This window comes from Haemorhous mexicanus, chromosome 1 (assembly GCF_027477595.1).
Source record: "Haemorhous mexicanus isolate bHaeMex1 chromosome 1, bHaeMex1.pri, whole genome shotgun sequence".
NCBI lineage: Eukaryota > Metazoa > Chordata > Aves > Passeriformes > Fringillidae > Haemorhous > Haemorhous mexicanus.
The window spans coordinates 34,720,136-34,735,854 of NC_082341.1; the positions used below are offsets into that span (position 1 = coordinate 34,720,136).

General features: G+C 44.6%; 1 protein-coding gene across 1 annotated transcript; it reads right to left on the reverse strand.

The window, feature by feature from the left end:
• Nucleotides 1–10,070: 10,070 nt before the first annotated feature.
• Nucleotides 10,071–14,652, reverse strand: TRIL (TLR4 interactor with leucine rich repeats). The gene has a single exon (XM_059845617.1). It carries the CDS (start codon nt 14,444–14,446, stop codon nt 12,251–12,253), a length of 2,196 nt encoding a protein of 731 aa, XP_059701600.1. The 5' UTR covers nt 14,447–14,652; the 3' UTR covers nt 10,071–12,250.
• Between the last annotated feature and the right edge of the window lie 1,067 nt (nt 14,653–15,719).

The window sequence follows — 15,719 nt, forward strand, 5'->3', positions numbered from 1 at the left end:
TTCCTCACCAAGCCCTTGTTTGGCCATCATTCTTGTGGTTGCTGAAGCTTTGTCTCCAGGCAAAATCTCCCTTTTCTTGTTTTCCCATCTCTGCCTATTGGCTACACAACTGGTCTGGAAGCTGCAGTTGGTCTTCTGGGCTCCTTGCCCACATATGGCTGCGGTGGAAATCTCAATGTCCTCATGTCTTCCCACTCTTCTTGCAGCTGCTCCCCTCTGGAAGGAGGAGGAAGGGTGTCCACAGCATCCCATTCAGTTAGGAGAAGGCTGCAGATGTTAAGCCCTTGCACACAGGGAAGGACTCCGAGATCTAAACAGGCTTGGACAGAAGGAAACAGCACAGAGCGAGGCACCATAGAGGCAGGCTGCAACAGGTAGAGAGTCACCTGTGGTATTGAACAACCAGCTTGAGCAAACCAAACCAAGCAATTCCTACTGCACATAAGGTCTAAGATTTAACCTCCTTAAGTGAGTCCTTAGTGTACTAAGGACTACTGCATAATAATGCAAATCATTATAACAGGCAAACATTTGCATTCATCCTCCCTTCCTTGAGGACTGTCTTATCCGTTCACCTTTTAGAGTGGGATGTCCTTTGATCATAGATCTATAATTTGCTTAGTAGAGCTGACTATCCCTATCATTTGGGCATTGTCAGATGCAAATAAACAACCCAGTTGCCTTGCCAACAAGCAGCAAGCAGCAGCAATGTATGTTATCAGTGGTGTTATTACCCAGCATGGTCTGGATGGACAGATGGAGAGGATGAGCATCCATCAGCAAACAGGGCTGTCATTTTAACAGCATTCTGTAAAGTTTGTGCCAGCTTAACCTTACTGGGAAACTACAATTTGTTTCCCTCCACCAGCTTTCCTTAGCACACCAACAAACAAGGGAGTCACAGAATAACTGAGGCACAGGGAACTCTGAAATCCACACAGTGTTTTAAAGAAACACTGAAAAAAATATTTAAACCCAGTATGTTTACATACAACAAGAACACTGATACCAAAACTGCAGTCCACTGGGACATTCACCCCCTAAGAAATAGCTTTTGAAACAAACCCATTTCTCATCATGTTTTCTAGTCCTTTGTTTCTCTCCATCCCCTCCGGTCTTATTGCTGCTTGAGATAGCCCTTGTCAGGACAATCTAGACAGTCTTCAAGAGGTGCCAAATTACAGGGACCTCAGGTTTTTCACAGTTAGTTGTTCCTTCCACTGCTGGACTCTTCTAAAGCAAACGAGATTGAATTAATATGTTTTTACTGTATCTGTTCCTCTGCTCTGCTGTTTCCCATGGCCTAGCAGAGGAAGTGTGATTGCCAAGTGTTTTCTCATTTTGTTTAATCTGATACAAAAGGTCACCTCAAGTATCCTTCTGGTATTTGCTCCAGAGCCGAATGTAAGCGGTGGCAGCCCCAACAAGAATTCATGTTGCTAATCTTCAGAAATATTTGGGTTTTTAGATACAAACAGATGTTTCCTTTTGGTAGCTTGATTTTCCATGTGATATTCCAAGAAGTATAACGGGTGTAGCTGAATCACAGATGAATATTTTCCGGAAATCAATTCGTTTCACACACTGCTTCACCAATTATGAGAGTATAGCTTCACAGTTACGTGAAAGAGATACACAATTGATTTGTTTAATCAGATTCCTATTTAAATGGACCACCAATTCTTCTTAATATCTGCAGCTAAATTTTGCAGCAGAAGCAGGAAAATAGAAAAATTGGCTCAAGTTCAGGTCTGATTTAGATCCATCGAAATTAGCAAAAACTGGGCTGCCTTGGGGTCAGTTGTGCTACACCAGTTTGGCACAATGTATTTGCCAAAATACAAAAAAAAAATTCTAGGAATAACTATTTTATCTGGAGGATTAATAAACAACTGTGGATTTATGCTCTAATCCTGTAGTTTAAATTTGTTTTTAATATATAATAGTTTCAGTTATATCCAATGCTGTTCTCCAAAACAATCCCTTTTGCAAAGCGTTATACAACTTCATGTAACTTTAAATGGATGGTTAATAAAGTCTTCCTGGATATACTGAGAGGGCTTCTGTCCCCTCAGGAAAATACATGCCATTCCGACCTTTTCAGATGCAAAGTATGTGCTCTTTGGAAGTTTGTATTTATGGGTCAGACATAATGACTTTACATGGAAAAGATGAGTCAGGAAAACTCCACTTACTTTTTCAGAAGAGTAAATTGACCATTTGAGGACACTAAAAGGGCAGAGGAATTATGAAACAAAGGTTGTTTAAAATGTTTCAGCATTGCAGTTAAGCAGATAAAGCATCAACTCTGACCCCTCACTTCAAAACACAGAGGTCATGACTCAGTTTTGGCAGCTTTGCTATAATGACCCAGTTGCCATAATCGTGATGTTTAAAAACCTGAAAAGGCAAAGAAGGAGGGCACATGGACAAGGCCTATTATACAGCAGGAAAAAACCCCAAACCGAAACCCAAGAAGCAAATCAACTGCCAAAGGCTTCTGAGAAGTGCATGCTGATGCCAGCAGTGCACAGAGGGGTGGCATGGGGCAGAGGGAGAGCGCTGCAGGGGAGACCAGCAAGAGAAGCTGCCTAAAATGAAATGACTGTCTTAGAGAATCATGCCAGATTCAGAATTCCTATTTATAATGTATGAATTACTCCTGTTTTGAATATTCAGATTCCTGAACAAAAATCAATTTCTGACTGTTCTTGCCGGATTTTGATCACTTCTGGTCCAAAGGGCACTGTCTGAAAAACAGGAGCTATGCAAGCTCTTTGAAGTGAAAACACACACAGGTGATAAAAGCTCTGTCACTGCCCAGGTATGTCAGGATTTTACCTCTGTCTGTCAAGAAACTTAAGAAACTAGTTTCAACCAAAATGAAAAGATCACAAACACAGAACAGGAGAAGTCCGACAGCTTTTCCCTCTCAGGAGGGGCAGCAGTTGTTCTGAAGAATCAGACCAAATAGATCACATAGATCACTGGGGCTGTCTGATTGCATTATTGTCAGCTGAATGATAAAGCTTTAGGCAAGAAACACATTTCCTAAATTCATAATTCCTCTTTCCTTGTACTTTTTTGATACTGAATAAAAACAACACCCAATATTTTTACTTGCCACACTGCAGAAAAATGCAACCTGCGTGGCTACAGAAGAACCAGGTCAAAACACAAAGGAAGAGGTACAAAACGTGATACCTCATTTCAGACCACAAGGAGAAACAAAGAGCAGCTAATAGTGATATATAGGGAGAATAACAGGGAGGAGAACAGGAGAGACACAGTGAGAGATACAGGGAGTATAACACATGAATTTGGACAGCTATCCGTGTAATGACTGTAATGTTGAACTTGGATGCCTCTTGAAATCTGTATTTTGCACATTTTGTAAGGCAACATATTTTCTAAGCACCGCCAGCTTCTCAGAGACATTGAGAGAATGCTCAGCCTCCTTAAACACCTATTCCAGTCATTCTTGCTGTGTTAATCCAAAAGCCTCTAGCCAGGTGGAGAAGCAAAATAAAATATCGAAGACAACCTTTCAGGGGAAAACCCCCACACAATATAGTAACTTATAACTCCTAAAGTATGAAATCAGGTCTAGTGATGTTTTTCACGTGCTCAAATTTTGTAGTGTTCCAAATCTGAACAGCCAAATGATTATTCTAGTGCATACATGTTTGAGTCCTGCCACTACTCTCACTTCTGGTAGACTTTGGCAAATGTAGTATATGGCAAAGCTCTCATCCATTATGGTTTTTACCATGAGGGTGTGGGTGTTTGTGTGTGAAACAACAATCAAAACAAACATGTTCTGATTTTTAGAGTTTGACTATATTTGGAAGGTTGGAAAAATTGCCAATTCTCCTGTTTCATAAGCAACTGCATATCTCAAGGCCTAGGAGGTTGTAAATTAAGAGGATTTTCTACCACAGTATAAGTAAAAAGGCTAAAAGTAAAAAACTGATAAGTGAGAATGGCAGAGATTTACAGGTACAGCTGTGCTAATTGGAATGGTAGGTGATTTTAGCAGGTTGGATAAAATCATGTGATCAGACTGAAATTCAGATATGCCTCAGGTGCACTTGCAACTGCCAAAAAAAACAAATGAATGCAACATCTGAGTAGATCAGTATCACTGGAAGCTAACAGTTTGGAATTCAGTATTTTCTGCCTGGGACTTATTCTAAATACTTCTGAATAAAATATATGAGAGACTATTTGAAAGTGCACCCAATTATATACTAGAAACACCTCAAAGAGCTGTTAGCACCTTCAGCAAACTGCCATTTACTTCAGCCTGTGCTGACTTCAGTTTTACAGAGAAAAACTAAGGAGACTTCATCTTCAAATATATCAGGTTTTTGATGTTCCCTTTAGTGTGAATACTATTTATAGCTCTCCAGTTACCAAATCAGCTTAGGTCAATACATATGTTATAGAATAAATACAGTTCTTAGCCATTCTGGTGACAAAGATACTGAGCAAGAATCTGTTTTCCATTTGAGCCACAGAAATGGAAGGAAGGGATGTCTTTATTTTCTGCTGGACCTCTACAGCCTCAGGTTCTTAGGGATATATCCTAGCAGAAAAACCAAAAGGCTCTGCACTTTATGCAGCAGAATAGTATCAGTGGGATCCCAGTGAACCATTCCAATCACAAATCACTCCTGGACAAAATAACTTCTATTTAAGCTGCATTTATTGAAAATTCAATACTCCTTCCTTTTCTTACTAAGAACAGATTGCATTTTGGCTGTTATCTGTAGGCTGTAAATGGCTGTTATCTCTTATTTCAAAACAGATAAAACAAAACAAAACAAAACAAACTCCCATTATATAGAGTTTTAAAATGAGATAGGAAAAAAATAAACATCTCCTGGCCCGAATGCCCCAAATTTCTTGAAAAAAGCCCCTATGGCAAGGAGTAAGATGCCAGAAGAAGGTTGTGCTGCACCAGGAAGAGCACACCGGTGGAAGGCACCAGTAGAACTGTACAGCAAGGATCCCAGCATCTTCACCAGGCTTACAGGAACTACTGGGAATGTCCAGATTTTTGGCTCATTTACTACTTCATTCATTTTCACATTGAACTCAGTGAGTACAGATAGATCTGAGTTATTTCTGCTACCCTTGCATTAAAAAGCTGCAACAGAGTGTTATACTGCCAATACCTATTACAGGAGTGATACTGGGAGGAAAAAAACCCCAAAATTTTTGGAAATATGTTTTAAATTAAATTATTTTAGGCAAAAAGAGGAAGAGGAGAAATTTGGTTTGGGGAAAATTAATTAACTGGGTTCTTATGGTAATGTCTTTAAATATCTGATTTAACAACTTACAGTAATGCTTGTGAAAGATTGTCCCTCTTTGGTAATGATCAGCAGAGACAGGCATTTCCATGTCAGTTAACACTAAAGTTCATCTCTCCAATTTGATCAGATCTGAGAAGTTATGTATTTCTTTTTAAGCTGAAGGTCTTAGAGCACAGTCCTCCAATACAATTAATTCCATCACCACCGACCTATTACTGATGGGTCCCTACATTACGAGTCTTGAAGTCTTTTCACTCTCATGGAGTGAAAACAGAAGAAGGATTAAGCTTTTGCTGGAAAAAAAAAAAAAAAAAAAGGCAAGCTAGAACATCTGTTGTATGTACTGAGCAACACTCCAAACTGTCTCATAAGTCTAACATATGCTCCCTGTCTTGCAGCATGCTTGTTCAAGATTTAGATCGTGACATAGTAACGGCAAATAAACCATCTTATCCTTCAGTTATAAACAACATTTTTTTTCCTGAAACCATTCTTTTCCTGAGAGTGTTCCTCTGCAGTGAAATGTTTTTTGACCTTTCATCCGACTGGTATCACTACTGTGTAACCCCCCCTACTTCAAATTGTTTTACAGCAGTCAGATGGAGGCTGCTACAGTGCTGACCAACTTTAAAATTTTAACTTCGATGTTTAAATATTTAGCAAGACGAGGAAAATGAATGGTAGAATCATAGGTATGTCAATGGTACAATGACAGATGAGAGGCTAAAGATTGTACTAAAATATGGATTTGGACATATCAAAAGAGGTCTTTCTCACAGTCAGGAGGAAGTACAGCAGTGTAACAATGAATCACAGATACAATTTCAGTGAACTTTTCTGGATCGAGATAGGATACATGTGTATCTCCATGTAATATAATTTGTGAACAAATGCCTATCTTGACTCTTGTTGGCAAGGAATGAAATTAGAACACCATGCAACTACTTACAACCTTCCTACCTTCTTCATGTTCCACAGAAAGAATATTCCTTTATTGACTTAAACTGACATTCAGGTTTATTTCAAAGACAACATCCCTGATCTATTTGTCCCTTAGGAGATAAATCAATCTCTCAATGAGAAAACTTGTCTCATTATCTTTCTGTATATGATTTCTATCTCTTATATTTATCCAGGCCTTCTTCAGCTATTCAAATTACTTCTAAATATTTACTACAAGTAAACAAACATACACTGAACTAATGACAATGAAACAAATTGCACACATGAAAACCTAAGTGAACCAGGAAATTGCTGGCTAAGGATTTTTGCCAAGGACTTCACAAAAAGCTTATCTGCTTTATTTCCCTGAATTCTTGTCCTATAGTCAAGTTTGGTTTTTTCCTAGTCTCACATGGCAAAGCAAAATGAACTAGACCAGCCAGATTGATGTATCAGGTGCTACATTACAGTAAGATATTTGCCATCACTAGAAAGCACAGCTGTGACTCTGCATGAATGTTTTGTTGGGCATTCATTCTCACAAAATTCTAAAATATAAACCACTCACTTCACAACCTCTGAGCACTTGCTACATTACAAAGTGCTATGCATATGTTGACTGACAGATTGCTTTAATGTTTGTTCAGATTCTCTCTTGGTACAAGTTCCACGTGGGTGGATCTCAGAAGTGCAATAAAGTATTTTGAAATACTGAATATACACAAAATTGAAATATTTGGAGGAAAAAAAAGTGATTAGAGATTATGTTTGTCTGGACAAAAAAAAAAAAAAAAACAATAAAGTAAAGAACAGGCTTACGCCTTTATCTGAAGTCAAGAAACACCACAATTTATTAGCTAAGGACTGCTTTACTTGGCAACAGCTTCAAATGCACTTTGCAATGAAAACTCAGGTTATACTTTGGTGAGAATAAATACTTTTAACAGTATGCCAACTTTCTTTTGCACACTCATTAGCTTCTGAGATTTATTTATGTGGGGGTCTTCTCATTTCTGGACAATAAACAGTTTATTTCTACATCATAGAATTATTAAACCTAGATTATCAAACTATAAATAAATGTACCATTAAAAATCCAACAACAAAGGAGATGTGTGTCACAGCATAGAAACTCATAAAGTCTCTTTAAAGTGTCAGATTCCCTCTTTGGTAGTAAATATCTATTATGTTTGAAACAATTTTCTTCTAACTATTTATTCATACTGTATTATTCATTCTAATTCTTATGGTCTTGTTTGTAAAAATAAATGAGATATCAATTTATTTAAAAAGACTTATCAAGGAGCATCTCTATAAATAAAGTCATGTACAATGATACTAAGATAAATATTTGTGTTTAAAGACAATTGACTATTTTTCTACAGGAATTTAATTTCTATGGGAATTAAAGTATGCACTTGAGAAAACTCAACTTTTTATGGAGAAAAACACAACATCAGTAGTTGGACAGGCTGCCAAAACAATGCTATATTTAGCATGGAGCAAAAAGGATAAATCCAACATCCAGCACACACTGTTTCCTAATACTTATTCCTCATTTCTACTTAGAAAATATAAGATTATAGATTCAACATTTATGAAACAACTTATCTCAAAGGAGTTGCCCACATGAAAAAATCAAGTACATCCCTATGCATGCATAATTTGTCGGATTTAATGAATTAATTTCAATTTTAAAAATATTTCTTTAAACCAAAGCTTCGCTCATGGATCTTACACAACATATGTACACCCTTGGTGGCCAGAGAAACATGAATTAGTGGGAGCAGCCAGGTCTTGGGAAATCAAGTAGTATTTCTCTCATTCACTGGTGGAGTTTTCTACAAACATGTATACTGTCATGGAAACAAATGAGTTTTGTAGACTCATCCCCAATGATCAGAATGTTTATTTACTAGTTAAATAAATATCCTGATAAGTAGACAAATAAATATCCTGGAGCAGACTTTTTTTTCCTCCCAAATCCGCATTTTTCAAATCTTTTCCAAGAAAGAGCAGAAAGGAGAAGGCACAAGAGACATGCATATTTTACCCAGTCCCTTCTTCTAAGGGTTCAAATGTTGATATTTAAAAATGTGGCACTTGCAGTGCATTGTAAAAGTAAACAGCACGGCATAAAGAAATCAACATTTTTATAAATGTAAAATTTAAAAAATTTGCTGTGCTAGCTCAGGCTCTGATAGTCAAGCAGTGCTTTTTGACAAGGGGCATTCATCCACATGCAGACATTCACTGACACCATTGTACCTCTGTTCCCTCCAGATTGTTTCTCTCTAGCCCCATGCTGTAACCTCAATATTTCTAGGATCTTAAAGAGAAGCTCCAAGTATTTTCAATTCTGCAGATCATAATTAATTAAAGTTAGATCACCTACAGAGGATTTTTCTCTAATGTGAATAGCCCAGATTTTCTTAGACTGTGGCCAGACTGAATGTCAAGACTAACTCAGATTGTCCAGCAGCTTTCCATCCTTCACTGTTTTTTCCTGCCTCTGAACTCCACACCCAGTACTTGTGTGAGTTAAGCAGAATCAAAGAAACTGAGCTGGATGAAAAATGGGGGAGAGGGGAGGTGCTAGGAAAGGTTATTTTCCAGAAGGATTAGTTTCACAGTTCACCTTCCAGCTGCACAACCAACCATGCCAGCTGGATGAAGTAAAGTCAGGAACTGATGAGGGGGAGCAGGAGGTGACTGTCTGCCAAATCAGGCAGTGCTGACACTAGGGAAGCCCTGGTACCTCTTGCAGACCCTCCAGCAGCAGCCCACTTAATTTGATGGGGCAATATTTTGGTGATTTTCAATCTTTGATATATGCCATGTTCAGTAATTACTCAGCAGAACAGTACTCAGTTCACTCTTCCCTGAGCTGCATGCATTCCATGAGAGGACACAGCAGTAAAAATCTATTTCTGCTAGAAGGATAAACATTTTGAGCACAAATTGAGGGCAGATTCATCCATTTAAAAAGGGCTGGTTTTGCAGTCATTCTTTAGGAAGGAGCTTACTTTAAAAAAGACCCAAATACATATAAATACTACTGGTAAAAACAGAGCCATGTTATATTTACATTTTTCAGTTATTCAAGGTCACTGACATTTCTTTCCTCAACCACCTGCTAGTACAGTTCCTTCCCTGCAAAGATGCTGCAAGTAATATCTGCAGACAAGGCCTGTAAGTATTCCTAGAGTTACAGAAGTTGTGGCTATTAAAAAGGCAACAGCTTCATACTATTAACTCTTTTTGTTGTTATTGTTGTGCAGATCTATGTATCTTCTCCTAGGTTAAAATAAAAAAGCCAGTTCCATTTCATTCTAGCATTTCTCCAGATGTTTGCAAAAATTCAAATAGAAGCACTGAATTCTTAATTGGAACAACATGCATATGCTGAACAAGACACGCTGATATCATTAGCCTGATAATACTGAAAAACTCTCAGAACTGTAACTTCCAAAGAGCATAAACTACTGGTAGGATCCCAAACACTCTTTTTTTCTTAATTTTCTTCATAAAGGATCAGTATTTCACTGATGTAAGAGCACCTTCTTAGCTTACCTTGAGGCAGTGGTCTATCTGTTTCAGAACTGCCCGTTTTAGTTATTTTTCTGTTTGCACTGTCCAAACATATTAAAAACAAAATAGGAAACAATATGTATGTTCTTTCATATCAAAAGATATTAAAAGAATTATGAGACATTGTCCAGAGCTCTCATGCTCATAAAATGAAGAAGTTACAGCCAATCTATGATTGAAGAAGGATGCTTGATGAGATACAAGGTAAGACACAAATTTTCTTTCAGCAAATGGATTTATTGACAATTGACTATAACCATGTACAGCATCTATGCATCTCCCATTGGAAGAATATCCAGTGATAGAGCTAACGTTAGTGTGATACACAGCTTTACTCAATAATCCCACTGCATTTCTAACAACAAACAGTGGTGTATTCCACAATCATAAATGGCCAAAAGCACCCAGGCATCCAAAAGAACAGAAATTTTAAATTCTTAACAAAAAATGAAACCTGATACTGCATTCCCTCAATTTTAATTCCATTCAACATGATGTCTATTGCAGTGAATTTTAATCTATAAACTGACCACCAAGTTTAGCCCCTGATATTCATGAAAACTGCAGCCTGTCAAAATGAAATCCCAAAGGATTTCTTGCTACTGACCCAAGAAACAAGACTTTGATTTTTTTCTTTCTCCATGGAAAAGACAAAGATTAAGGCAAATGATCTCTACACTCTCTCCCTCAGAACATAAAGTCTTTTCTCTCTATTCAGTCATTGAACTCCAACTGAAGGTACCAGTTACTATGGTATCTTTTGTAAACACTTGTTCATCTGAAAAAAATGAAAAGGAAAAAAAAAAGAGAGAAAACCTCCAAATTGCTCACTTGCAATTATGGTAATAAACAACTTGTAGTCACGAACACCTCGGGTCAGCAATGAATGCATGATATTGTGACAAATGTCTCCATAGTACATTAACACTTCTTTCAAGCCATTCAGTTCCACAAGAGTTCATCTGAGGTTGCACATTAAATTCAAAGGAGCAGAAGTTGTATCAATGGTCTCAGCACTTTACTAAACTCCATCTAAAACATTTGCATTTAAAGTGCAATCCCAATTTGGACCTCTTTAACTAGCTCATTTGTAGACCACACAGAGAGAATTATTAATGTAAACTAAATCACCATATTTTGTAATAACAGGACCACATTCTGTAAATATTTAGGCAAAAGTCTGAGAAGTAGAGAGCAACTGACCATAAAATGATTAGCATTGCTCTGAAACCAAAAGCAAAATCCTAATTTAAAGAAAAATAACCACAACAACCGACAAACCAAAACAACTCAAACATTATGTACTACTGCATAAGGGTTTAACTCTAGCATTACTCACTCAGCTACACAAAACACATAATCTAGATTAATACACAAAATGCTTTATTTCACAGTGAGGTACATAAAGCTTCTAACTTTAGTAGGCTAAGGCTAGGAGAGAATTTCCTGTTAGGATAAAGTTTGTTTCACATTCCTGAAATATTCTCACCTATTATTGTTTCTGAAATAAGGCACCAATGGTTATTTATCCATCAATAGTTCACCTCTGCACCCACTCATTTAGAAATTAAGATGGATTATGTGAGAGTCAGTGATCTGCTGACCATCATGGACCCAGACAACTACAGCACACATTAACATGTACAAGTACCAAGCAGTATTTATTCAAAAACAATTTAAAAATAGCTCATTTGTAAACATTCTAAAAAAACTGTTAGTTTTTTCTTAGTGGTGTCAGCAATATATTCCTGTAGAACTAACCAGCTGCATTATTGTTTCTCGTTTAGAGGAAAGTATAAAAGCACACTTGTGCACATTAAATTGCCTCACATTCGGTTTGAGTTGAAACAGCACAGCCTTCAAACCATTGAGCAAAACCCCCTACATTTCCAGCTCTCCAGACAAGTCCTTGGTTGCAAACAGCTCCATGAAAAGATGACCCTCGATCCAAATTTTTGATTAGGAAGGGCTGGCGCCTTGGAAAAGACCTGTTCAAAGCTCCTCACACAGGGCCAGGCCGCTCACTGGAACTTGTTCCCAACCTGCAGTCGGAGGAAACCACCTGTAAAATAGCACACTTAAATTAACAGCTCTGAGTTTCCTTAAGGGAGGCACTGGCTGCTGTTGGCAGTAGCTCCTGCCGTTTGCTCCTCACGGCAAGGCACGGTTACCGCCTGTCAGGGCTTTTCCTTGGGTTAGCGACGATTCCTGACAAAACGGTGAGGTGCCGCCAGAAGAAACCCCATCCCACAGGAAGCCTCAGCCCCAGCCCGCAGCAAGGGCGGCTGAACACAGCCACGGAGCCGCACCATCCCCTCGGAGGCCGCGACCCCTGGGCCCGCACCATCCCCTCACAGAGCAGCGTCCGCCTTCCCCCGCCGCGGGCCCCGGCGGGCTCAGTCGGCGAAGCGCTGCAGCAGGTGCTCATCACCGTGCCGGCCGCTGCCGCTGTCCATGAAGCGCTCGCACGGGAACTCGATGAGGTCGGCCTCGCTGAGGGCGCAGGCGGCGGCGCCGCGGGGTGGCCGGTGGGACTGGAAGCCCGAGAAGTCGGCGGAGACTCCGGTGCCCATGGAGCGGAGTGGGCGGCGTGTGGAGTAGAGCTGCCGCACGTGGACCGGGGCCGCCTTCCGACGCCGCCGGCCCAGCACCTTCTTGCGCAGCAGGCGGGCGGCCCAGGCGGCCAGAGCCGCCAGCAGCAGCAGCGCGTTCACCGCCAGCAGCACCAGCGTGAGCAGCTGCTGGTCGGGGCCGCGGGGCCCGCCCGCCGCCGCCGCGGTGCCGCCCTCGGGCAGGGTGACCAGCCCCGCGCAGTGGTCCCGCGGCGCCACCGGGCACACGCGGCCGCCCAGGACGCCCTCGACGCACACGAGGTAGGGGGTGTCCGGGCGGAGCTCCCGCAGCGTGGCCGCCGGCTCCCCGCGCTCCGGCAGGTACACGAAGCGCTGGAACTTGACGGCGGCGCCGAAGCGGTCGAAGAGGAGGCGGAATCGCGCCGGCCCCAGCAGGCGGGGGCTGCGGTGAGGCCGCACGGCCCAGCGCACCGTCACCCAGCTGGAGCCCACCGCCTCCACCGACAGGTTGTGCAGGAACAGCTTGTTGAAGTCGCACGGGTCGGACACCAGCGGCGGGACCCCGGCGGCACCGGCCCGTCGGGGCCACGCCGCTGCACTGGGCAGCGGTGCCGGCGTGGGGCTGGCGGCTATGGGCACCTCCATCATCAGGCGGGCGGTGGAGGCGGCTGGCGGTGGCCCTGGGGGCAGCCCCGCTGCACTGTTGTTGCCACCAAGTCCCTCGGGGGATGGCGGGGAGGGAGAGGCACCATCGGGGCAGGGGCCGCCGTCCTGCGGCAGCGGCAGCTGGGCATCTTGCACGTAGTCGAGGTACTTGCCGGCCAGGGCGGGTGGCAGGTGGCACTGCACGAAGACGGTGAGCAGGCGGCCCTGGGAGTGCCAGGACGCCAGCCAGCGCTTGAGGCCGCGAAGGCGGCAGTCGCAGCTCCAGGCATTCCCTTCCAGCTCCAGGCGGTAGAGGGCCAGGCTGGAGGCGAAGAGCTCGCCAGGGAGCGTGGCCAGTGCGTTGTCCCGCAGGCTGAGCTCCCGCAAGCGGCCGAGGCGGCCGAAGGCGGCCGGGTGCAGGGCGGTCAGTGCATTGCGGCTCAGATCCAGTGCCTCCAGGCTGTCCAGCGGCTCCAGTAGGGTGGCGGGTAGGTGGCTCAGCAGGTTCCCCTCCAGGCGCAGCTCCTTCAGCGAGCCCAGCCCCCTGAAAGCATCCGGGGCCAGGTGAGACAGTCGGTTGCCGCTGAGTGAGAGCTTTGCCAAGCCGGGCAAATGCTGGAAGAGCCCCCCTGTCAGCTGCCGCAGGCTGTTGCTGGCCAGCAGCAGGGTGTGAAGGGAGCGCAGCGGCCCAAAGATGTCTGGGTGGCGAAGGGAGCTCTGCTGGTTCCCTGAGAGGTCGAGGAAGCGCAACTTGGCCAGGCCAGTGAAGGCACCGCGACTCAGCCAGCGGATGCGGTTGGACTCCAGGTGCAGATAGAGTAAGTTTGGCAGCCCTGAGAAAGTGGAATCGCCCAGAGAACCCAGCTCGTTGCCATCCAGCCGCAGCTTGACAAGGCTGTCGAGGCCAGAGAAGGAGGCAGCGCTGAGACGGCCGATCTCGTTGGCATTCACGTAGAGGATGCGCAGCTTGGCCAGGGTGCTGAGCGTGCCAGGGGCCAGCGCTGGCAGCAGGTTGTTGCCCAAATAAAGCTCCTCCAGGCGTTCCAGGCGCTCAAAGGCCTTGGGGTGCAGCGAGCGGATCCGGTTGTACTGCAGGTCCAGGCGCTGGAGCCCTGCCAGGCGGTGGAAGTCGAAGGCGGAGATGTTGGCGATGAAGTTGCCCCCGAGGCTGTAGGTGAGGATATCCTGCGGCTCGGCAGTCTTGGGCACGGAGCGCAGGCCCCGGTTGGTGCAGAGGAGGTGCTGGTGCTGCTGGCAGTCGCATGGCTCGGGGCAGATGGGCTCGGCCGCGGGCAGCAGCAGGAGGATGAGGGGTACGGAGCTCCAGAGCACCCGCAGCAGCAGCATCAGGCGGACCCGGCGCGGCGCCCCCATCCCGGGACGAGCCGTGGGCTGCTTCCCCCGCCGGCTTTGTGTCTCTCCGGCATCCCCTCCGCCTCCTCCGCGGCTGCTAATGGGCCCCTCCTCTGCTCTGCGCCGGGCTGAGCTCCGCACCGGGCAGGCAGGCGCGGCGGCGGCGGCTGCAGGTCGCGGTGCCCGGCACCATGGGCTCGGCCGGGGCGGGGGGGAGCGCTGCCGGGGCCGCCGCCCGGGCTCTGCCGCCCCTCGCGGCCCACGGGCTGCGGGGCGGCGGTGGCGGAGCCGGCGCTGCCGCGGGGGGCGGGCGCGCTGCGGAGCGGAGCGGGGCGGCTGCTCCGCCGGCTCTCCCAGGGGCGGAGGGGACGGGCGGGGAGGGGACGGCAGGGGGCGGCGGGCGGAGCGGGGAGCGGGAGAAAGACGAGCTCCGAAAGTTGCCGAGAAAACTCAGCGGAAATTCGTACTTCCCACACTGTGCCCTGGGGGACCGGAGGATCGGATGGAGCGGGGGAGAGAGAGGACGGCGCGGCGGGGGGGCGGGGCGAGGAAGCCCGCGGCCGGTCCTGGCTCGGCTCAGCCCCGGCAGCGAGCAGGGGCGCAGAGTGGGAAAGTAGGAATTGGAACCGGCTGTGGCAGCCTCCCAGCCACATGGGTTGCAGATAGAGCTGCTCATCGGGGAGGGGGAAGGGAACAGAAGTAAACTAGACGTCGTCTGCCCCCCCCACCTCTTCCCCCCCCACCACCCCCTTGTATTTAGAAACCTGCCAAAAGCAATAGTTACGGTTTACCACGGATTGAGGACTTTTCTTTGTGTTGAGCAAACGGCAATCAGAGGACTAAGCCTCCTGTAGTACATAAAGGAATGAATTTTCATTCTTTCTCTGCGCTGTCCTGCCCACTAGGTTCCCGAAAACGCTACCCGGGAAGATGCAATTGAACATGGCTCCAGCTCCATGAGGGGCTCGTCAGAATGATCCAGATGTTCTTCAAAAATTCCCGTTTTAAAGATTCTTACTGCCCAAAAAGACACAAATTCAAAGCAAAAGGAAGGTGTTGGAAAGCATACTGAAAACGAAACATAATGGGTACCCATCCTTTCAATTACTTGCCTTTGGCATTTTTTGTTTTTCTAAGAAGCCACCAATCGAGTAAATAAGTGCCTAAGGGCAGGAGGAAATGCCTAAATACTTAGGTATATAAGATATCCAGAGATGATGAGGGAAAGAAGGTAATGACCAGACTACTCAGCTGCAAATTTAATAAATATGTTGGAAACTGATTACACATGAAG